The sequence below is a fragment of the Aedes aegypti genome, chromosome 1 (genome assembly GCF_002204515.2).
Source record: "Aedes aegypti strain LVP_AGWG chromosome 1, AaegL5.0 Primary Assembly, whole genome shotgun sequence".
In the NCBI taxonomy this organism is placed as follows: domain Eukaryota; kingdom Metazoa; phylum Arthropoda; class Insecta; order Diptera; family Culicidae; genus Aedes; species Aedes aegypti.
Genome location: NC_035107.1, coordinates 9,880,444 through 9,906,635, shown reverse-complemented (window position 1 = coordinate 9,906,635; position 26,192 = coordinate 9,880,444). Strand labels below are relative to the sequence as shown.

General features: G+C 37.7%; 1 protein-coding gene across 5 annotated transcripts in view; it reads left to right on the top strand.

The window, feature by feature from the left end:
• The window catches only part of LOC5579825, a 416,229-nt gene that overhangs the window by 383,631 nt on the left and 6,406 nt on the right, over positions 1 to 26,192 (top strand). For all 5 annotated transcript variants that reach the window (XM_021838864.1, XM_021838868.1, XM_021838867.1 and 2 more), the window contains 3 exons: positions 4,377 to 4,527; positions 4,600 to 4,858; positions 4,959 to 5,098. In XM_021838864.1, the coding sequence (XP_021694556.1) occupies positions 4,377 to 4,527; positions 4,600 to 4,858; positions 4,959 to 5,098 (550 nt within the window). The remainder of the gene's footprint in view (positions 1 to 4,376; positions 4,528 to 4,599; positions 4,859 to 4,958; positions 5,099 to 26,192) is intronic.

The following is a 26,192-nucleotide window of genomic DNA, read 5'->3' as shown; positions in this document are numbered from 1 at the left end:
GTTTGAATCAGAAAATAGATTGTATTTTTTATTGAGAATAGTTAAAAAACGGAATTATACAGTGATTATGTGTTTTAAATGAAGGCAATCAATGGACTTCGCCTCTGCCTATGAGGAAATCAACTCCGTCTAACAATCCGACGAATTTTTATGGTTCGAAAGGTATCACAACAGTATTGCAAACATTGAAAAGTTACAACCTTATCCATATCCCATTAAATTCTCTTCTAGAAAAAGTTTTGTGAAAAATAACTTACTAAACGTACCTGCGTTAAACGCCAGATGAATAAGAAATAATGAATATGTTTGTATTGTTATCTACCTAAAAAAAGTTGATAAGCTCATAACTCATGATTTTATTTGCAAATAACAATCTTCTCTTTCACGAAACAAAAAAGACTCCTTAAAAGAAGGTTAAATACTGGTAATTAGCGACTTTTCTGAAAATTTTAACGCTGCTCAAGGATATCACTGGAATAATTCCCAATTCTAAATTTATCATAAAAAAGATAATAAATTGGAAAATGTTAGTTTTATTATAATATCAGACCCATGACACAGTAGCAGTTCAGCTATTTATTTCAAAATTGATAAATTTTGTTAAACAAATCAAAAGTTATTTTTAAGTCAGATGGAGCTGCAGCTCATTATAAAAATAAAAAAATTGTCGGCTTATGTAATTTCAAGAAAATGCATGGATTGGAAGCAGAGTGGCACTTTTTTGTCACATCCCACGGCAAAGGCCCCTGTGACGCTATTGGTGGCACTGTCAAGCGAATGGCAAAAAAAGCAAGTCTTGCAAAATACTATGGACACACAATCGCAACTCCGCGAGAACTATTCGACTGGGCAGTGGAACAAACTGATACATGTATCACCAAATTAAATTTCTGTTATATATCTAATGAACAATATGTTAAAATGTCAGAGGAATTGGTGGAATTGTTTGATAAGGTTAAAACTGTCCCTGGTACCCAAAAATATCATTGTTTTATGCCTACTAGTGATACACAAATTGCAGCCAAACGGTATACCAATTCAGAGGATGAACCAAAAATATTCAATTTATTCAGTAAAGCCCAAAAATAATGTTAATATTCATGTGCAGATACTATGTTTTAGGATATATAGCAATAATAAAAATAAAAACAAACCACGACTTTTTTCATAAGCATAATATTGACCCTTTCCAGACACCTGTTAAGATTGGCGTTGACCAAATAAGACATTAAATATTATTGTGATATCTTTCCAACCATAAAAAACCCATCGGATTGTTAGAAGTAGTTGATTTTCTCATAAGCGGTATTGTGCGAGATCAATTGAATTTAATAATTATAATTATTGTATAATTCCGTTTTATTTCTTTTAACTACTCCCAATAAAACAAATATAATCTATTTTGTGATTAAAACTCATTTATCACTTGAAAATATGATCATACTAGACGATTTGAAGCGAAATAAAAATTAAATAAAAAGTTCATTTTGGCCTTAAAAAATTCGATGCTAGAAAAACTTTTTTCTCTAAAATATGCCCAATTTGCAATGTATGGACGACTTTTAGTAAATTTAATTACGAAACTTTTTTCTTAAGGATGATCACAATCAGAAGTGGCCGTTTTTTTTTTAAATCGACTTTAAAGTTTTGAATATTTTTTTTTCTGTGTAGAAAATGTGTTTTTATTTTTTCAATATTTTTTTCTCAAATTTCAGGAAATTTCACGACAGTCCCCCATACAACACTTTTTTGTAGGTCTTACCGCTTTCGAGTTATACGGGTTTATAAAAAAGTAAAAAAAAACTTTGAGACTTAAAAAATTCGATGCTAGAAAAACTTTTTTCCCTAAAATATGCCCAATTTGCAATGTATGAACGACTTTCAGTAAATTTAATTACGTAGCTTTTTGCTTAAGGATGATCAAAATCTGAAATGGCCGTTTTTTTTTAATCGACTTTAAAGTTTTGAATATATTTTTTTTCAGTGTAGAAAATGTGTTTTTATTTTTTTAATATTTTTTACTAAAACGTCAGTCCCTCATACAACACTTTTTTGTAGGTCTTAACATTTTCGAGTTTTACGGGTTTATAAAAACAGTTAAAAAAAACTTTGACCCTTTCCAAATGTTAGTCTAGATCTATTTTGAAGAAACAAAGTATGCAAAGTATCTTAGTTTCACATAGTCTTCACACCCAGAAAGTTTCATTGAATTCTGAAGGGGTGCTGCCAATCCCTTTGTCGAGTTGGCGTGAAATCCGTCTAGAATATTGGTTGACACATGTCCTTTTGAAGAGTTTTTCGCAAGTTTCTATAGAGAGTATTACAAGAATTCTCTAGAAGCCCTGAAGAACTGCTTGGAGAATGCCATAAGAATCCTGTTAAAAATCTTCGATAAATTCTGTAAAGAATGCTCGATGTGCCTTGTAGATTCTTAGTTTGTTTGCATAGAATCGTTCAATGATTTTCCACATTGTAGTACAACGTGCAGTCTAGATTAAAAACAAAAAAAAAAAACTGCGGGAGATGATTAGCCATTCTGTAAGTTGTCTTCGAAGCTATTGAATGTCAAAATTTGAAATCCAGTTCGATGTGAGTACGCCGTGGTTATTCTGTAATACATGGTTCATGAAGTTATGAAGTTCTGGAAACTTCTTGATCTTCATGAATTTAGTGTTACTATTTTACAAATGATTTTCATACAAGTTGAACTTCAAGATCTGAAAGCCCGAATCTCACGATCAAAAATTTATAATAATTTTAACATCTTAAGCTACTTTACTCCAATTATATCTGTTATTTTGATCGGCACAACCAATTAGTAGTCAACTAAAAGCTTCCAAACAACACTTTTCGACGCCAAAGCGCATCAAATGTTTGTTTTCGAAACTTTAATAACCGATATTGATCAACAGCACCATTTCCTTCAGTTCCAACATTCCGCCGCAATTTCCCCCCCAAATCAAGCAAAACGTGATCAATAGAAAATGACGTAGATCGGATTCCAAAGCGGCACGTGCTTTGGCCGGCCATCGATCATACGGCACAGGAAACGCTCCCACAGGGGTTATACTTTTAACTACACACCGCAACACCGCATGCCGCACTCCAAAGTTCGCCGCGCAATTTCCAAAGATCTTAAGAGACGACCCGTCCCGTCGCTCTCAGTATGACGCAAACCTTCTCTCGTCGAAGCCGCCGCCCAATTGGAAGAGGCAATCTTGACGGGCAAACGAAAGCCAAACAAAGGCTCCCTTTTCTAAATGCCAACAACGGACCCATCAACACCGCAGATCGCCGATCGCCGCCCTTCGGTCCAATATGAAAGATGATGAGCCAGGGAGATAGGGAGTTTTCTTTCGTTCGCAAATTACAGACTCTCAGATTGGTAGATGATAGGTATGTGGTCTTCCAGCCGCAAAAGTGCCTAATCTGTTGTTGTGCCAAACTCGGAATGTTTTCCGAAACGAGCTCCGGGTCCGGGCTGCAGCAGCCACACATGGGCACTCGGGTAATGCATATGGTGGGGGCAGGAGCGTAGCTAGGGGGGTGTGGATCCCTAAGGGTCCCAAAATCATGGTAAGGATGCCTCATAACAGTAGAAATTGAATCGAATCTTGAAAGGCATTGCTTCATTATATTAATCAGAAATCAATTATTATTATTATTATTATCTATATTATCGAGATTTTCAGCCACATACTGGTTCATCTCCTATCATAAATCAAATCATGGAAAAGATATTTTCATTCTTGGCAACGCATACTCCTATTTTGGAGGTCCCCTAGTTTGACTACGCCCCGGGCTTTGAAAACCCTTACTACGCCACTGGCATAGGAGCAGAAAAGCGCCTCAACCCGGCAGCGGTTGTTGACCTCGACCCAGAGCCTGCTGACTGCTGCTACGTTTACCTTATAATATTATAACTACTAAATAGGGAGGGACGAGGGATGAGTGTGAGAGAAAGATCGTGCGCGCGCTCACTGAAATGCGCTCTTTGCACTGAATCGATCATCGATTCGTTCGATATTTACCGCCGCCGCCGCCTCATGTTCAATGACGTTCAAGAGTTAGTGATCGCCAAGAAGGCAAAAAAAAGTGGCGATCAGTCAGCGATTTGCGTGTGCATAACCTTTCTAGTCCCGCGATCGCCCCGAGGCGTTTTTATGCAAATCTCAAAGAGCCGAGAGGGGTCGTTGGTCCGATATAATTATAAAGAAAGTTTTGCAACAAAAGGATGCCGGGGCTCGGGTTTGGCTTGGCGTATAATTGTGGGAATTCTTCCAGACTGGGATAGGTCGTCTATGACGTGAAAGATTCTAGGTTTCGCTTCAACTCTAATAATATGTATCATTTCTTGCTTCCGTTTGTCTTTGCAGGACATTCTATCGCAGAGCACGATCGCCTTGATGATGGAAGTTCGTCCGCGGTCTCTGGTGCCAGATACCAACTGCTTCGTAGATTACCTATCTGACATCGAGAGTATTGCCCGGGCGCATCCGCTCTATCAGCTCATGGTTCCTATTGTTGGTAAGTCCCCTAGAACTCGAAATGATCCTCCCCAGTCGCTAATCATAATTCCTTCCTTCCACTCCTCGACAGTGATCAACGAGCTGGAAGGTCTGTCCAAAGGAATCAAACCTGGCATGACAACCGGGACGACAACTAACGCAACCGCAGCCGGAATCATCACGTCCAAGCTAACGTCCAGCGTATCGGTGTTCCCAACGGCCAAAGCTTCCGCCACCACCTCCTCGTCCACATCGGTCGACCGACGTTTCGACCCACTGCACGCCGAAAAGGTAGCCGCTGCCTCCAAACAAGCTTTGGACTTTATCAGAAAGAAGAATCCCGCCCTGAAGTAAGTGGCCCTGACTTTGTCGCCGTTGCAATAGTCGCCTACCGGTTTCGTAATCTCACGACCGTGTGTTTGCTTCACGTTTTTTCCTCTCCCCGCATAGGTGCGTAACCACGAAAGGATCGATACTGAACACGTCCACGTTCACCGCCGAGGATGGCGACGACGTGCAAATGTCCAACGATGATCGAATTCTGAAAACTGCCTTAAACCTGTGCCGCGATCACGTGGAGGAGAAGCGAGGTAAGTCCCAGGGGGGGACCCATCTTCGGCGCGGGGTGTGTTGTCATTCGAAAAAGGTGTTCTTACGGTTCGAGAGTTTAATTATTTGGTGATAAATTAGCTGCAAACAATGCAGCGCACGGGATATATTGCGGTGCGAACAAATTTATTGCAAGGCTTTTTCGTTGGCCTTTCCATGGTCAGTAAACATGTGACGCATGAACTTCAGGGGTAATGTGCGGTATATGCAAACATTCGGCTGCTTTGTATGAAAACTATTTTCGGCTTACGTGATTTGCATTTGCAAATCTAAAACAGGGTATATCCCTGCGGTATGGGAAAATTCGGACTGAAGTTAACCATTTTATGATTCTCCAGCTCTGTTAAAATTTGAAAGAAATTGGCAAACAAAATATGATGACAATCGATCCACAATTAATATGTGGCGCAACGTGGTAATAAAAATTTTGCTACTCCGTTTCATCGATAAGTGATGTACTTTGGAAAGGTACACGAATGATCGTCAGATACAGGAACTAGAAAGCAATCAGTCAGCAAGGAGGAGAAGGAGAAATTAAGTCGTATTTGCATAGGACATGCTAAAAAATATCGAAGCTAATGTAAGTCCATGGCTTAACAAAGAATCAGATTACTCATATCCTTGGAGAAATTGCTGCGTGACATTTTGCAGAAATTCTAGAAGAAATTAAGAATGCATGTGAGCAATTCTCGCTGAAACCAGGCCGCCATCGGCACCCATCGTTAGAATTCCAATTTTATGTCACTGATCGCTAGTTTTCGATAAAACTTAAGGGTGGTCCTTTCTGTTTTCTCAAATTGGTGGACCCCTCGTACGCCAGCTAGCTGAACAGTTTGCGAAAAAGCCCATTTTTAGATAAATCTTGGGTATTTCTTCACGGGATATGTCTCATATTTCGCTTGGAACACATAGCAAACTTAGTGGCATCGTATAGAGAAAGGATATAGCTTTCATTCAAACTTGAAAAAATTTTGGCGGCCCTTTTGAATTTGGCCGCCATCTTGAATTTTGTTAGAAAAATTGATTTTTCACCATTAGCGCACTGCTAGTTTTGAATTCTGAGATCACCATCAGAAAGCTGAGAAAAATTTGCGTGAGATAGGCTACAGAAACTAGGTGAGCAATGGTATTTACCCTATCAAATGAACGATTTTCTAAATCATGTTATACGATTTTGACGTATATGGCGAGTGCAATCAATACAAACATCATTTTTTGTACAACAAAGAAACAAGTTTTCAACCTTTGGTGTTTTATTCGAGTCGAGTAAAGAATAAGAATACTATTTTTAGTGAAAAAATCTGGCGGCCATCTTGGATTTTTGACGCCATCTTGATTTTAGGCAGTAGAATTAATTTTTCACCTTGATAGCACTCAACATGTTGAATTTCAATGCTACCGTTACATTTATTCTTCTTCTTTTTCCTCACGTTACGTACCTACTGGAACAGAGCCAGCCCTTCAGCTTTAAAGTTTTAAAAACAAATTATCATATAGGATTTTTATTTGTTACCTGAATGATTATTCTGCATATTTTCGAGTTGTAAAATAGCATTATTTCTTTCATTTATTTGGTCTAATACCATTGATACAAATGAACAATCAGTTGAACAGCTGAGATAAGATAAGAAAGATAGAATCTGATTGTTTTATTTTTTATCGGAGGCCTTATAATTCAACATGATGAGCACTGAGATGGTAAAAAATCATGCAACTACTAAAAACCAAGATGGCGTCGAAAGCCAAGATGGCCGTCAGTTTTTCTAACCTCGAAATTATACACCTGCCTTTCGGCATTATGTCCACATTAGAACCAAACCTGCTTCTCATCATTCAATTTCGCTGTTTTTCACATGCATGTTGGGCGGTACTAAAAACGATACTTTATGGCTTAGAAAATCAAGGATGTTTTTGCTTCAAAATTTAAGACTTTCATTATAAATTAATGCAATTTCGTCAATGTTTTACGTTAGAATTACAGATATTACCACAAGGCTTACTAATGTCCCGACACGCAATCTATAAACTTCATACAATGAACAACAATGCATAGGGTAAAAAAATGTTTGTTTAATACAATTAATGTTTTTTGACGGTTTTCATTTATTGAATTTATTTAGTTATTATTACTGAATTCAAAGATATCTCGAAGTATTATTCTGTTGTCAGAAATCGCATTATAAAAGAAAATTTCTGTTTAATAACCTGGATTTATAACTAATAAAGCTGGCTCGTTCCAGTAGAGACATCACGTCAGTAAAATGAAGAATAATAATAAGAAGAATATACGTAACCTTTTTTTATTGGTAGCCTCTAAATTCGACATGCTGAGTGCTATTAAGGCAAAAAATTAATTCTACTACCTAAAATCAAGATGACGTCAAAAATCCAAGATGGCCGCCAGATTTTTTCACTAAAAATAATATTCTTATTCTTTACTCGATTCGAATAAAACACCAAAGATTGAAAACTTGTTTCTTTGTTGTACAAAAAATGATGTTTGTATTGATTGCACTCGCCATATACGTCAAAATCGTATAACATGGTTTATAAAATTGTTCATATGATAGAGTAAATACCATTGCTCACCTAGTTTCTGTAGCCTATCTCACGCAATTTTTTCTCAGCTTTCTGATGGTGATCTCAGAATCCAATACTAGCGGTGCGCTAATGGTGAAAAATCGATTTTTCTAACAAAATTCAAGAATTTTTTCCAGTTTAAATGAAAGCTATATCCTTTCTCTATACGATGCTACTAAGTTTGCTATGTGTTCCAAGCGAAATATGAGACATATCCCGTGAAGAAATACCCAAGATTTATCTAAAAATGGGCTTTTTCGCAAACTGTTCAGCTAGCTGGCGTACGAGGGGTCCACCAATTTGAGAAAACAGAAAGGACCACCCTTAAGTTTTATCGAAAACTAGCGATCAGTGACATAAAATTGGAATTCTAACGATGGGTGCCGATGGCAGCCTGGTTTCAGCGAGAATTGCTCATGTAGAAATTCCAAAAAAAATCCCTAGTGCGATACCTGACAGAATTTCCACGAAAATATTGGTGGATTCTAATGTATTTCCTGGAAGCTCGAGAAATTAAGGAATGTTTTCACAGCTTGTTTAGGAATTTACCAAGAGCATCCTATAGGAAAACCTACAGAAATTCCTTCAAACATTCCATAAGATGATTCAAATGATGCCACCAGAAATTCCTTCAAAGATTTTTAAGTTTGTGCCAACTATGTTCCTAGGAATGCGCAAGTTTCCGATCCAGTTGAGGATCTTTCTAGGTTTGATAGCTCAGTATCTTTGTTGCTTGCCTCAAGAAATATACTGCCCATACTCGCATAACAGTCCAATATTATATGGACGCAATTGATTATCATCTCTTTCGTCTTAATTACGCGGTATATTAACCAACTCTGGTGATTAAGTACAAGTCTCTCGTAGAATCTCTCTCGGCAAAGTGAAGTTCGGGCAAAACTTGATGGGACAGTAGTGAAATCCGGTATTAATCGATGGTGTAAATATCACGCGGTGCGCTGCTGCAGTCGATATAATCACCCATACACACATCTGAACTGTTGTGTAGGCAGTGTTGTGATCCGAGTGCTAATTGGTGACAAAGAGGAAATCAAAACGATCCTTCGTGAATACGTTCCATAATTTTTGGAGGACCAACGGTGAAGTGAATAGTTCTTGGCATCTCGAATAAATGTCAGGCAGGTCCCCTGGCCCCTCCGGGGGCTCGGCGGGAGCGATATGTCGAAGCAACGTTCCAGAATGGATGCTTGGTCCCGATGATCTTGGTCAGGTGATGGTACTCATTTTGCGTCGGAAACAAAATGTTAATAGCCAACAAGACGCCACGCCGTTCGATTCGTTCATAATGGGCACTTCAATCCAACTGAAAGTTGGTGTTAAGGAAGCCAGAACGATTCAAGCATCTTGTGAAGGACGAGGTACACGTTACATTCTACGCACCAGCTCTAAAACCATCTATGAGAAACTCATCAAAATCACACAGTTAACCGATGGCACTGAGGTTGAAATAGTTCCTCACCCTACACTGAACATGGTCCAAGGTGTAGTATACGACCCAGACACAATTAACAAGGAAGAAACTGTGATACTGGACAACCTCAAGGCTCAGGGCGTACAATCAGTACGCAGAATAAAAAAGCGAGTGAACGGTGTCTTGAAAAACACCCCCTTGTTGGTTCTCTCTTTCCACGGAACAATTGTACCCAATCACGTGTTTTTCGGATTACTGCGCATCAAAGTTCGTGTATATTACCCCTCCCCGATGATGTGCTTCAATTGCGGTATCTATGGTCACTCAAAAAAGTCCTGCCAGCAGCCTGGAGTTTGCTTACGGTGTTCTGCGCCACATGAAATCCCCGAAGGAGAACAATGTACGAATCCTCCCAGTTGTCTCCATTGCAAGAGCGGACATCCCACAACATCGCGTGATTGCCCGATGCACAAGCAAGAAGAAAAAATAGTGCGTCTGAAAGTTGACAGAGGCATTTCATTTGTTGAGGCGAGGCGTATATATGCAGAAGAAAATAAGCAAGGAACGATCGCTGAAGTAGTTCAGGAGCAAGTTCAGCAACAACTAGCCGCTAAAGACCAAGTAATCACCTCTTTACAAAAGCAAGTAGCTGTACTTACGAAGGAGCTCGTTGCACTAAAGCAAACTTTGAAGGCATACTCACGTAGCCAGTCCTCCTTACCACTCAAACAAAATGAAACTGTATTCCAAAAACCAGCACCGAAGACTACTCCAAGTAAAGCCGTTCAGCAAAACACAACAGCACAACACGATAGATTATCGCGAAAGGATCAGACACTCCTCTCTTTTTCATCTGGTCAAAAGGAACTCAACAATACGCAAGATCATGGCATTCACACACGCAGCAGAAGCGGCAAACGCCAAATGGAGATATCGCTCACTGAGAGAACTAATCATCGGGGTAAACGCATCTCCGCATCATCCGTCACGAATAGCACACTCACCTACACCGAGAAGAATAATGGACCCGAAACCTGACGAGAAAATATACTGGAGAACTCAAAATATTGACCCCGGAATGAAAACGGAAAAGAAAACGGATAAACGACTAGGACAACGAGCATCAAATACCACAGATCAAACTCGCACTCTGCTACCACCTTTAACTGCAGAAGACTACGACAAAATCCACAATCTTACAAGCATCCCAACAACCAGCAAGCAGCACAAACCACAAACTGATTCGCCAAGCGCGAGGCCTCCCACGTCGACCCTGACCAGTGATGTCCCGGAGCAATCCGATGAGCCCCTGGCGGCAGTCGACGTGGGCCGCTCGCACCACCGGGCAGGTATCATTACACATTCCCCATCCAAAGAATCGGCAATTTCTGTTGTATATCCCCAACTAACAGCAAGTGACGAAGAGCATGCGACCAGCGGAATGGATCTCTCGTGTGTAGTAGCCGAACAGGGTCAGCAATACCACATCACAGAACTACATTCACCATCAGCAGCACTCCGAAGGATGTCTCCCCAAACCGGGGAAAACAACTCCAAACATAGCAATCCAGTGGAATATCAATGGCCTACGCTCGCACTTAGGGGAACTCCAGTTAATGATTGCAAAATACCAACAATTCGTGATCTGCCTTCAGGAAACCAATGCCGACGGTAGTAAGTTAGGATCAGACAGCCTTGGTCCGTATTATCAACTATTACTAAGTCAATGCTCAACACACGACAAGGTGCTGGAATGGCCATAAAGAAAGGGACTCCGTTTCAACAAATCAGCTTTCGAACCAAGTTACAAGCCGTTGCAATACAACTACAAGCGCCAACGTCCATGACGATTGTTTCAGTTTACCTTCCACCCAAGGATAAAAATGCTGTAGGGTTATTAAGTGATTTGCTAAATGAACTCCCAAAACCAATTCTAATACTAGGGGACCTGAACGCCCACCATCCTGCATGGGGAAGTAGGATCACCAATACAATATCTGAAGCGAAGAAGAGAGGTGATAAAATTCTGGAGTTGGTATTGCAGCACGACATGCTTATCCTCAATAATGGAACTCATACGCGCATCGACCCTTCCACAGGGGCATCACAAGCCCTTGATATTACCATCTGCTCAACATCACATGCATCGAAATTCCATTGGAAAACTTTGATGGAATTCTCAGGAAGCGATCATCTCCCAACCATGATAAGTACTCCTGGCAACACAACTGAACCAAAGCGTAGACCAAACTGGATTCTTGAAAAAGCCAACTGGGATCTTTACGAGAAAATCACAAGCGAAACCCTACATCCGAAGTCCATTTTAACAGTGGATGAATTCACGAACAGAATAATTTCGGTAGCCAACTCTAGCATCCCGAAAACTACCGGAAACGTGGGACGAAAATCTGTAGTATGGTGGAACGAGGAGGTTGAAACGGTGATTAAAGCCAGACGCAAATGCCTGCGTGCGCTTCGTCGATTGAAAGAGGACGACCCACGGAAACCCGCTGCGTTGAAGCGGTTCCATGATGCACGATCTGTCTGCCGCAAAACGATGAATGATGCCAAGCAAAAAAGTTGGGAGGACCTCGTGGAAAGTATTAACCCGGATACTCCAGCAAGCCAAGTATGAAACAGCGTTAACAGACTGCAGGGAACACCACGATTACCTTGAATCTACCGACAGGCCACACAAATGACGGAGAAAAGATAGCGAACGCTCTGGCCGACGAATATCAACGGAAGTCATCGAACGAAAATTACTCTGCTTCAAGAATCAACGTTCAAGCCTTCACAAAAACTACAGTGTGGACTTCACCATCGAAGAGCTTATGTGGGCACTCAACCGACGTGCTGGTAGTTCTACCGGCGATGATAACATAAGCTATGTGCTAAAACAACGTCTCCCTTTCTCTTCGAAAATTGCCCTTCTAATGTTGTTCAACAGAGTGTGGGACAGTGGTAGCTTTCCAGCGCAATGGAAAGTTGACAACATAATCCCTATACCAAAACCTGAAGCAGACAGAAGTAAACCTGAAGGATACAGACCTATAACGCTCCTCAGTTGTGTAGGTAAACTTTTCGAAAGAATGGTTAATCGAAGGCTCATCACCGAACTGGAAACTACCGGTAGATTGGATCCACGTCAGCATGCATTCCGTGCTGGAAAAGGTGTCGACTCCCACTTCGCCGAGTTAGAATCTTTCATCAGTCTAGAAAACGATGAACACGTTACCGGCTCAAGATGTTCTGCGATCGATGAGAAACAAGATCTGGGAAGTATGGCAAACGGAATGGCATCGGACCCAAGTTTATCTACGGCAAATCAAGACAAGTCCTTGCAAATATCCAGACCGGAAGTGCCCTTCCGAACAACGTGTATTATCTAGAATGCGTATAGGACACACTCGAATCACTCACGTTTATTTGATGACTAATTCGCCGCCACCAATGTGCAACTTTTGTGGAGTACAGCTGACAGTGCAACACTTTCTGGTAGAATGTCGAGGATTCGAACAAAACAGGAAACGTTGCGGCATAAATGGTTCAACTGCTGAAATATTAGCGTACAACACAGCAAGAGAAACATTATTAATTAAGTTCCTTAAAGATTGTAATTTATTCAACGAAATTTGACAAATTGCTTTTTGAAATCATGTAACTCTATTTTAATCACTATCTGACACGAATGCCATATGTTTGGTAAAGTGTCATTAATAAATAAGAATAATAATATTATATGGAACTTCCTATATAAATGGGACTGTTATGCAGTATAAATGAGGGGCCTAAAAGCAAAGGGGTGTAAGTTACATTTTAAAGAAAATCACGCCTCTTATCCACCATAGATAAAGCAAGAATTCTGCTGAGATCACTTGGAAGCGTCCATTAACGATCAAGCTAGGAAAGCAATTATCATTCCTAAAGTTCGATGAAAAACTTCCATAGAAGATCTTTAAGAAATTCAACAATAAATTATGCAGTGTTAGTAGGGAAATTGACCACTTAGGCACCTCTATGATTCGCTTTGACATTGGTGATTTTTCTCGGTCCGAAATACTGCAAGAAGATGCACTATACGAGACAAATTGTTGCAAAATATTAGCCTAGTAGCATTCAGAATAACCTCTGTCAAAATTAATTAAAATATGCCAGGTATGAGATACGTTTCCCTACTAGAGAATATTACAACAAAAAATGCCTTCAGAAATTCGTCAACGATATTCTCAGGAGTTAATCAAAGATTTCCTCATCTTTATCCTGAGGTAATCTCTCTACGATTTCACAAAAAATCCTAGAATCTTGCCAAACAAATATATAAAAATCACAGAAATCTACCAAAGATCACTATGACTTACATCATTCGAAAATTTCCAAAAAAAAAATCCTGATAATTTGAGTGGAAACAGAGAAATTTTTTATTTAGTTTTAAATTCTCTCGATAAGCGCCAGGGTCTCGAGGAGTTATTCGAAGGCCGCGTCAAAAAGGTGGAAAAATATCCACAGGATTAAACCGCAAATGACGGATTTCACGCCAACTCGACAAAGGGATTGGCAGCACCCCTTCAGAATTCAATGAAACTTTCTGGGTGTGAAGACTATGTGAAACTAAGATACTTTACATACTTTGTTTTTTTTCAAAATCGATCTAGACTAACATTTGGAAAGGGTCAAAGTTTATTTTTACTTTTTTTATAAACCCGTATAACTCGAAAACGGTAGGACCTACAAAAAAGTGTTGTATGGGGGACTATCGTGAAATTTCCTGAAGTTTTAGAAAAAAATATTGAAAAAATAAAAACACATTTTCTACACTAAAAAAAAAATGATTCAAAACTTTAAAGTCGATTTAAAAAAAAGGCCACTTCAGATTTTGATCATCCTTAAGCAAAAAGTTTCGTAATTAAATTTAATAAAAGTCATCCATACATTGCAAATTGGGCATATTTTAGGGAAAAAAGTTTTTCTAACATCGAATTTTTTAAGTCCCAATTTTTTTTTTTTGCTTTTTTTATAAACCCGTATAACTCGAAAACGATAAACGGTGTAGAAAATGTGTTTTTATTTTTTCGATAGTTTTCTCTAAAACTTCAGGGAATTTCACGACAGTCTCCCATACAACACTTTTTTGTAGGTCTTACCGTTTTCGAGTTATACAGGTCTATAAAAAAGTAAAAAAAAACTTTGGGACTTAAAAAAATCGATGTTAGAAAAACTTTTTTCTCTAAAATATGCCCAATTTGCAATGTATGGACGACTTTTAGTAAATTTAATTACCAAACTTTTTGCTTAAGGATGATCAAAATCTGAAGTGGCCGTTTTTTTTAAATCGATTTTTAAGTTTTGAATCATTTTTTTCAGTGTAGAAAATGTGTTTTTATTTTTTCAATATTGACAGTCCCCCATGCAACACTTTTTTGTAGGTCTTACCGTTTTCTTGTTATACGAGTTTATAAAAAAAAACTTTGACCCTTTCCAAATGTTAATCTAGATCGATATAAAAAAAAACAAAATATGCAAAGTATCTTAATTTTACATACTTTTGACATCCAGAAAGTTTCATTGAATTCTGAAGGGGTGCTGCCAATCGCGTGTCGAGTTGGCGTGAAATCCGTCAAATGTGTCAGAAATTACATCAAGCTCACATTGAATAAAATTGAAGCATGTGCGCGCGAACCCCCTAAGAAGTTATCACGACCCCCTGGGTGTTTGAGATTGAGAAGCCCTGATCTAGAAACCGCGCAATTATTCCTCAGGTTATTTTTTTAGGAAAGTCTTATTTGACTCGAGGAACAGCTTTAGAAAATCTTCTAGTGGTTTCTACAGAGATTTTTCAGGAATACATTTCTTTAAACAATTCCTTCAGAGAACTTCTTCAGAATTTGCACCAGTACATCCAACGCAACTACCTCCAGCAATTTTTACTTATATTACTCGGAAAACTTTCCCAGACACTGTTCCAGGATTTGCTTCAAAGATTTTTTTTTACTAATTCTTCCACAATGTCTACAGCAGTTACTCAAACAGGAGTTCTTCCAATACAATCCCCATCGGTTTTTTAGAGTCTTTTGTGAAATTCGTTCAGGGATTTTAGGGATTGATCCAGGAGTTCCTACTCGGATTTTTCTAGTTTTCTTCAAGAATTAATCCAGAGATTCTCACTGGAATTGCTACAAACAAATCCTCCAGGGGTGTATTTAGAACATTTGCTGGAATTCTTCAAAAAATTTGGCCAGGAAATCTTCATTAAGGCCCTTTGGGAATTTTGACTGTATATCATCCAGAGATTATTCCTGAAGTTCTTCCAAACATTTATCGAGTAATAATAGATTATTCATAACTCCATTGAAGGTTTTACAGCAGCAAATACTGCCGAATTTATTCCAGTATTACATTACCCAGTGATCCAGGGATAATAACACTGTGAACCAAGTTTTTGTCTCAAGCATCAAAATACCGCTATATACCTAATTTGAGGTTGTGATGAATTCATTGCCGTTTTCAAAAATGTCATAGCATGTCTGATTTTTCGGATATTTACTGTTGAAATGCATTACACAGTTCGACAAAAAAGTCGATATGAATGCACAGAGACCGGACGCCCCGAGCTTGAAAGTATAAAAATAAACAAAAATAATGGCGTTTTCAGAATGTTCGTGTCTGCCCCAGGTCATTTTTAAAATATACTTGAACTTTTTGCATTTTTTATTTAAAAATCTAATCTAATCAATAAACCGACACAGTGTTTTATATTCAGGACAGGGGAATTCATGTGCCATATAATGTTTTCAACTTTAAATACAATATGAAGAGTTGTAATAAGATTTGCAGGGAGCCCTCCCCCCTTTTTTGTACCCTCCCCATTTTTAAAGTATCGCAAATGATGGAATATTTGATATACAGGGGGTTGTCAAAATAACTGGGACAGGCAAAAATTGGGCCAACTTTGGAATGCTGTAACTTTGACAAAAATTGACCGATTTCAATTCTTTAAGAAGTAATGGACGGGTCAACTAATCTAGTTTTGAGGTGCATCCACGGAGATGAACTATGACCACCGGACCCGCGCAATATTGTTTTCTCCCTAGCTTATCATAAAATACCCTATTATAAGTTGAAAATGAGTCTTGTACAGATTTGGCCACTCATGGCGCCGCCCAGTGCCCCGGGGGAACCTTGCATAGGGGACATTTCGATTTTGACACCAAAGCATATCATGCGACGGCTCATTCTTCATGTCTTGTCGTAAATAGGGCAACTGTAGACTCAAAATGGATAGTTGACTACAGTGACTACTTCCGGGACCACCGGATGTTCCAGAGGGAACCTGTAATTAGGGACAATTGATATTGAACTCCAATACATATCGTGCGACAGTTCATTTTTCATGTCTCGTGCTAAATAGGGCTATTGTAGACCTTAAGTGGATATTTGACTACAGTGGCCACTTTTGTGGCCATTATTTTTGTTTATTTTTATACTTTCAAGCCCGGGGTGTCCGGTCTCTGTGCATTCATATCGACTTTTTTTGTCGAACAGTGTTATTTATCGATTTAAGTCAATTTGTATGCAAGTTTATCAGGTAGTATGCTGATTTACACTACCTACTACAGGTATAAAATCGCATCACCTAGTATTGCAACACTCCAGTTGAATATTGCAGCACCTTCCAAAATGTTTAGCATCGCCTAAAAACTATAATATTTAAGAGGTTACATCTCGGAATTTCTTACTATCTATAAAGTTTTGGTCTTCAGCAAAGTAGTTCAGAAGCCTTATGGCATTCATAAAATATTTTTTTTAATGCGCGATTAAGTCGCTACGTGGCGCTACTGCGCCTGTACTTTTGTCACATTGTAACATAATTCTAGCCACGTAGAAAATTCATGTCTTCAGCAAAGTTTTTCAGAAGCTTGAAAGCAATTTAAGGCATCACTGTTTGGGTATCAATTTTGCCGCTACATGGCCATAATCCAGCTGACTTTAGCTCATGATCCCCAAATACCTAGAAAGTTCGTATCTTCGGTAAAGTTGTTCAGAAGCTTGAATGCAATTGAGGCAACACTGTTTAATAATAAATTTTGACGCTACGTGGCGCTAGTGTACGTGTGAATTTAGTCATATTATAGCAGGTACCTAAAAAGTTTGTTTCTTCGTCTATGTTCAAAAGCTTGAAAGCAATTTGAGGCAGTGTTGTTTGATTAGTAATTTTTCCGCTCTAGCTCAGCAAAGTTGTTCAGAAGCTTGAATACAATAAAGCCAGCACTGTTTTAATAGCAAGTTTGCCGCTACATGGTTTTCAGTGTACATAAAACCTTTGCCACGGTGTGCTGGAACACACATATTATCGAACTTGCATGAACCTCCGATCGTTTTTTACTAAAAGTTAGCCTTGATAGTCAAAAAAAGCTTGTAGAATATTAAAAAATCTTTCATCGGCAAAAAATTGAAAAAAGGTGATTTTTGTATTTTTACCCTTCTCCCATATATGAGTTCATAGGAGAATATTAGAGATACACTAATATGATGACTTTTAACGACTTGATGACCATCTTTAACATGAATGAATTCTTAGATGTTTTAAATTAAGCATAATTTTCTACATACACTCACACAATATGACCAGCCCATGGTGGTATGCCGTATTTTATATAATGGAAATTTAACTTTTCACTTCAGAAAAGCTCATGCGAACCCTTTGTATTCTTCTTTCTGAATCAAATCAGTAATATTTTACGTATACGGTAAAGTTTTCTAATCAGAATAGGAATTCCCAAAAATTGATACACATGGCAGTATAGGCTGTATTCATGTGCTTATACGCGCAAAAGTCTTGAAAGAGGGTTCACTACAAAATGATTAACAGTAAACGGTTTATATAGCCTTAATGTGGTCTCAAGCTCATCGTGATACAAGTTTTGTGCAGTCACTAATCTACTCATATGCAATGCGCACATTATATTTGGGGTTTGAAGTGCCTGGTTTTGTGTAAAAGGATGAATAATAAATGCGGCGACGATAACAAATCGACCCAACGTAATCCAGCACTGTTATTTACGACTTCGCACGTATGGAGGGCACATTTTGCGAAATAGACACAACAATTTCAATAACCAACATGGACACATAAATTTTAGTATCGAGGTATCTTTGAAAATGCGGGTAACTTTGATAGTGCGGGATCCGCAACGTACTAAACAAAATAACAAAAACTATGTTATTCAGTTAAGCAAAACGAATGTGAAACTAAGGAGTATCAGTGTGACACTTCATCTCTGAGCTGTTTTCGTGCCAATCGAGAGTTTTTGAGGCTTTATATTGGAATAGGGGAAGGGGTGGTAAAATGAACACCTTAAGGAAATCATCTTGTTTCTGATAGAAAAACGAGGAATTTGTATAGTTCTATCGCACACCATCAAAAATAGGGATATAATCTATAGCAGTGACATGGATTCAGACTAAAATATCTTAATTTTCACATATTTTCATCGCTATCAAAAAGCGATGCAAATGTTCATTTTACCTGCACTATGTGGGTAAAATGAACAGCGATTGGTGGTAAAATGAACACCACGCAAAAAATGTGAGCGAAACAAATATTTCTGAAAATTTTCATTGCCCTACCGAAAATACATCCATTAATGATTGTAACCCATTCAAAAATAATTCTAAAGATATCAGATTTGACATCATATCATAACGATATTTACCTCACTGAAAAACCTCAAGTCTTCCGCGCTAAAAGTTACGTCAGTTTTAATTTTCAAACGTGGTTTTCTAAAATCTTAGTTTTTGTTGATATTTTCACTTCAATTGACCTCCGTATCAACTCGAACACTCAGATTTATGCTCTAAATCGCCCGTGCGTGATAAAAAATCATCGAAAATGGTTTTTTCTCGGTAAAAGTCACGGTGTTCATTTTACCACCACTTCCCCTATTAAAAATGATGAGATTTTGGTACTTTCAAAACGCTCACAAACAATCTGATTTACTATTACTAGTAGAACATGAATTCGGTATCAAACCTCATAGCAAAAAACAGGTTTACAATTTGGAATCATTTTTGTAATCATAGTCACAAATTCCCATATAACATTAAAAGCCTAGAGGTATGCATCGCCTCATGTACTTTACGGGATTCATTCGATTTTATACTCATTCATATTCCAAAAACGATTGATTTATGGTGAATTCAATGTCGAAACATGAATATCGATAGATATCTATTCAGAGATATAATTTTATACCCATTATTATCAACTTATAATGGTGTTCATCATGTTTATTTTGACTGAAAACCCTTTTAAAGATGTTTCTTGTTCAATAAATTCTGTACTTTAATTGATAAAATCTAATCCAGTTTCTCTATTAACATTCTCCAATCCAATTCAAACTGTGAGGATGTTAAACAATAGTTTGTTTTGGATTATCATTAGCTTATCTACTCATTATCAATGTTACCCCATTACCAAAAACTGACTTTCGATTATATGAAAAACTATAGATTCATTGAGATCGAACCATTATGCAATCTTTCGTGTGCAATCGGTAACTAACAAACCAGTGCTTGTTTTACAAATAAAAAATAAAATATTTAGGTTTTCTCTCAAAAAACTATCAATGTTACCCCGTTTTAAGGTATGTATTTAGTTTTGAGTATGTGAATGTAACTAGGGATACGTTGATGATGTGAGGTTTAAGCAAACGCACCCAACCAGCGGTTGCAAGATTTCAATATAAATCTGCATGACAACTTTACAAATATTATATTATATTGTTACTCATACAAGAAATATAAGACTATCATAGATTTTTTTTTTATTTTCACATCTTACATTTTCTGTATAAACCCTGTATATGTAACGATATTTTACAATATTTGTATGCGTTATAGTTTTGGATGTAGACATACCGTATATAGGTCTAAGTAAAATCTTCCTCCATCTTTCAATCAAAACAAATGTGAATAACAAGACCAGCTAGAGTGAACATACCATACACAATTGAAACAGTGCATTGCTCTATATAATTGTATGGTGGTTTATTTTAATGGTTGCATGTAATTGTATAATTGTCTGTTATCTTGAAAAAGCTTCATGTTCAATAACGAACTCCAATGATTTCAATTATTCTGAAGAAGGAAACATTGATAAGTTGTAGTATGTTTACCTTAATAAATTTATGTAAAAATGCGATGTCGTTAATAAACGGCATACCACCATGGGCTGGTAACATTGTGTGAATGTAGGTAAAAATTATACTCAATTTGAAACGTCTTGTAATCGATTTGTGATCAAGGTATATCAAATAAGTCTTTGAGCTATTGCAATGCATTAAAATTAGTGTAACTCTAATATTCTCTTATGAACTCTTATATGGAAGAAGGGTAAAAATACAAAAATCGACTTTTTTCAATTTTTTGCCGATGAAAGATTTTTTTAATATTCCGCAAACTTTTCTAGACTATCAAGGCTAACTTTTAGTGAAAAAAGATCGGAGGTTCATGTAAGTTCGATAATATGTGTGTTCCAGCACACCGTGCTTTGTCATATTCTAGAAAGCTCTAGCTTATGATTTTGGCCGCACGTGTCTTCAGTAAAGTTGCTCAGAAGCTTGAAAACAATTCAAAGCAGCATTGTTTGGTTAGCAATCTTGCCGCTACGTGGCCCTAGTATGTATGTGAATTTGGTTATATAGCTCATGTTCCCTACCAAGGCAGAAAGGCAATGTCTTCTGCAGCTTGAATGCAATTGAGGCAGTACTGTTTGACTAGCAATTTTGCTGTTCAGTGTGCATACAAATTTGGTCATATTCTAACAGGCTCTGCCTCAAATTGCTTTCAAGCTTTTGAACAACTTTGCTGTAGACACATGGTCAGAATCATGAGTTAAAGCCTGTATGAGAAAAAAAATCACATGCACACAACACACTATTGCTTTAGGGAACTTTTGAACAACTTTGCAGAGGACACGAACTTAAGATAAAACCTGTTAGAATAGGACCATACTAGATACACACTAGCGCCACATAGCGGCAAAATTGCGCATTCACATTTTCCCCTCATGAATGCCATAAGGCTTCTGAACAATTTTGCTGAAGGCACGAACTATCCAGGTGGTCAGGATTATGAGCTAGAGCCTGCTTGAATATGACCTTATTATATGCCCACTAGCGCCATGTAGCGGCAAAATTTAGCAATAAAAATATCACCGTATGCACGCCATAAGGCTTCTGTATAACTTTGCCCAAAACCGCAAAATTGCAGAAAGTAAAGATTCCGAGATCCTGCATCATAAATATCATAATTTACGGGTACACCCGATTCTGTTTTTGCACGGATTTTTTTTACACGGCCGTGCAAACAAAGTTTCCATACAAAATTTTTCACCAAAACCTTATTGTTGCATGAAACGTCGAGAATTGGTGTTACTTTTTTTGCCCGGTTTTTGAAATTTTGAACTGAAAACTTTTTTTTGCACGGTACGCATCCCCCGTGCAAAAACAGAATCGGATGTATTGCTAAACTTTTCAGGGGAGCAGTGTGTACCTAATTTACTACAGAAATCAGTTTTGTTGCGCCAATCAACAAAGTTTTTAATACGAAAAAGGTATTTTTTGCAATTTCTCATCGGCTGTTTCTCATCACGCCAATCTGTCATGAAACGGCCTACTTTCCTGCACTGAAGTATGCAGTGCGGGAGTACTCATAACGCAACTAAGACCAGTGCTGTAATGATTCATTACGCAATGCTTTCTCATTATGCAACTGTTTTGAGTTGCGTAACTCGTTGCAGAACTCGATTTTTACATCACTCGTCGTAATTATCCTTAAATTTACTCGTGCTATAAAAATCATCATTCTGTAACTTGTTCTGTAAACTACTATTTTGCCATTACGTTGCATATTAGCCTACTTTATATCAAGTAAATGAACCACATAACGGCCTACTTTTCCTGACAACAAAAACAGAACTGAAAAGTGCTACTTTTCAGCACTCTTTTCGGTGCTGAAAAGTAGCACTTTTCAGTTCTGTTTTGGGAGTCACCAACTAAGTATCTGCGAGTCTTCAAACGCCATTTATTGAACTGCCCTGTGAATCTCAGTAACTAGTTCGACATTGCTTCAGCTTCTGCAACCGTTCGGCGATTCGTATCCGACTGAAGGGAGTCCAGGGAACCATTCTATTTAGAATCAGGTCACCCAGTGTTTGCGATGGTTGCTGTAGAGTAAATTCCAAAATGTCCGGACCTAACTCCACGCCTCTTCACGGTTCGTGCAGGCAGGACTAATTCAAATAATTCGAAAATTATTGCATCCGGCGTCTTACCTGGTCCGACGTTGAAATCAGATCAATAGAATATGGATTGAAGCGTGAAAATTTGTCATTGTCATACGCAAGATCAGGTTGCTGTGTCACAGCCTACCTGTTTGAAAACAGGGTGTCTACTACCTGGAAAAACCTAGAAAACCTGGAATTATCAGGGAATTTTTTTCAACCTGGAAAACCTGGAATTCTCAGGGAATTTCGGCCATAATCAGGGAAATTTTGTTGAATCAGTGATACAAGGTAGAATATATCTTTTTAGTGACAGAAAATCTTTTCAATCATAAATTTTTTCGGCTGCGCCGCTGTCAAGAAGCTACTAGATATGTTTAGTCCTCAAATTTTTTTTAACGATTTTTATTTATATTCTGAAGGAAATTTCCAGGAATGCTTCAGGTATTCTAGTGATTATTTCTGGAATATCTTTATAAACTTCTCTTGGGATGCTATCAGCAATTTTTCAAGGGATACTCAAATGAATTCCTTCAAAAATTTTGTCAAGAAAATCGTAGAGCTTTGCAACATTATTACCTCCAGTAATTTTCACATAGATCACTCTGAAAACAAATTACAGTGATTATCCCAGGATTTCTTCCAAATCCTGATCAGAGTTGCTTGTTGTCACTATCAACGCTTGAAATTTGCTGATTTGTACAGGCCGACTGCGATACAATTCGGAACAATCTACATTATATCAACATCACGCTGTCTACTCCATCACAAGTGCATTGATGGCGATAGACTATGGATATCACTGATGGGTTAAGTTTAGCCTTAAATTAAGCAGTTAAAATGGCCATTTATCAGTACGATATTTTTGACAGTGTTGCAGATAGGTTGAAACTATTTATTGGTCACTGAAAAACAGTAAGTGCATGGATAATCACCACGTGATCAGTCATTCCGCAGTGATTATGATCTAGAGTGCGATGTCGCATCACTGCTGTTGGTTGTCAAATCAAAGTGATATTGATAGCTCGCAAGTGATAGTGATAGTTTTAGACCATCAGCCATCAGCTGATATGATTGATATTAAGCAACTCTGATCCTGATTCATTCAGTGATTTTTTCAGTTGTTACTTCTATGAGATTTATTACATATCCTAATGAAGTTCTTCCACAAAGGTTTTTTCCATAGTTTCGATAACGCCGATTTTTTAATTTTTCATATGTATTCTATAAAACATTAAGCCACGATTACTTTGAGAAATTGCACAGAATTGCTTCTTTCAGACATTATTCGATGAAATATTTTATGAATTTTTCCAAGAATCCCTTGAAAACTTTGATCTGGAATTCCTTATTAAGTTCCTCCAGAACTTTCTCTCAGCATTTCAACAAACTATTATTGATGTGGTTCAAACATTTGTCTAACAATTTTTCAAATAATATTTCTAATATCCATGGATTCTTCAAAATTTAATTCAAGGTTTCGCATCAAAAAATCCTAAGAATAATTTTATTAAGAATACAGTAGTATTTTCAGAGATCAAACAAAAATGTTCTTTAGAAATTCCACGCCGATTTTTCTCAAAATTTCTGCCAAACAAATCTGAATCAAACCCTTGACATTTCCCTAGTGAAATTTCTGCAAGACAGACTAGATTTTTTTTTCTTTGGCAAATAAAAAAAATACAGGATTTACTGAATGAATTTTGAATTTTGAAGATGCTCTAAACGGTAATGTTGAAGAAAGTCCTAGGGAAATCAATGGATATATTTCTTGAGAACCTGAGACTTCCTTTGAAAATTTCTCCTCGGTCTTTGTAGGGATTCCTGATGGAATCTCCTAAGTAGTTTTTATGGTTATCCCCAGAAAAGCTGCAGATTGAGTTCTTGAAGTTATCCAAAACTAAATTCTTGGAAGAGTTTCTTAGAAAATTCTTGAAAAACCACAAAAAAAACTCATGAGATTGTTGGAGTGAGATGTGAAAGAAATCCACAGTAAAACAAGCAGGATAACTTGTCGTAACCTCAAGGGACTCCATAAAAGTATTAAAATCATTCTTAGAGGACTGTCCGTTCAAAGGATTCATGTCTGTTTTGTATTCTTTTTGGTTCATGTCGGTTCTGCATTTTTCAAGACAAAATCTTAAAAAAAAAAACAAAACGCACTCTAGAGAAATTTTGTGGGTGTATCGCTGGTGTCTATAATTCAAAATCCCATTTCAAGGGAAAGGTTTTTCCCTTAAGTTCGGATAGACTATTTTCTTCATGTCTGATTTTGATCATTAAAGGTATTTTTAGATCATTTGATAAAAATAATTGTTTTTGTGTAAATAAAAAAAAAAATCACCAAATTTTAATTTTGTTTTTCTGATGCTGTTTACACGTTTAGAACAAACCGAAAATAAAAATTTTGTTTATTAAAATGAAAAATACTAATGAATCATTTATGCATTTTGTAGAATTTATACAACCTTGATTTTTTGACCTGGAAAACCTGGAAATCTCAGGGAATTTCATTTCTGTAAATGAGTAGACACCCTGGAAAACTACCGAGACTATGTGTCGCATGGAGGGCCATGTGGATACTCTTGAAATATGTTTGTACTGTTAGAAATAATTCAATATAACGGCATTTTTAGTAATAGCAAAAAATGTTGTATGCAACTCGTTGCAAAACTCGATTTTTTCAGCACTCGTTGTATTTATCCAACTCGGCAAGCCTCGTTTACGTAATATTTGGACGATCCCTTTGTAGTTCTGAATTTTATGTCAGAGTGCAGTGTTATGAAGATATCCACAGTATAAAATATTATTTCACTTAAAATTCTATGCTGATTATCAATTTGTTACTAGTGGCTTTTCGTACTCATGTTGCGTACATTTGGCGCACGATTTGGCGATTTGGCGCACGGAGGTCATCTACACCTAATACCTTAAGGGTCGTTGGGGACCACTTAGCGTCCACGTACGGACCTCAAAATTTTACCTGATTTTTTTCTTACCAAAACGAGCACGAGGTTGGAAATTTTCTCGACTTCCCAGGGCATAGCGTATCTTCGTACCTGCCACACGATATACGCATGCAAAAATGGTCATTGGCATAGTAAGCTCTCAGTTAATAAATGTGGAAGTGCTCATAAGAACACTAAGCTGAGAAGCAGGCACTGTCCCAGTAGGGACGTAACGCCAGAAAGAAGAAAGAAGAAGAACCGATTCCGGAAATTATCTCCGACTACTGGAATATTTCCGCGTTCCTCTGTCCACTTCTAGAAACTAGATATGTGTGCCAGTATACTGACAAAAAATCATTTGAATCCGTTAAGAATTCGCAGAGCGGTGAAGGTTTTAGAATTTTTGCTTTCACTCAGGCCTATACGGGTTAAAGCGATTTAAAAGTGAGCAATTCCAATCAAACTATATCTCATACAGAAGTTTATGTTCATTTTACATGCTAGGTTAATTTAATTATCAAAAACAAAAATCATGGTTAAAGTTTCATTTAAACATCAACAAAACCAGAAGATATACAACTTCGACGAATGGGGACGGACCTGGTGTAGTGGTTAGAACACTCGCCTCTCACGCCGAGGACCTGGGATCGAATCCCATCCCCGACATAGTCACTTATGACATAAAAAGTTATAGTGACGACTTCCTTCGGAAGGGAAGTAAAGCCGTTGGTCCCGAGATGAACTAGCCCAGGGCTAAAAATCTCGTTAATAAAGTCAAACCAACCAACCAACTTCGACGAAATGTAACACAAAATTGTGACATGCTGGAACAT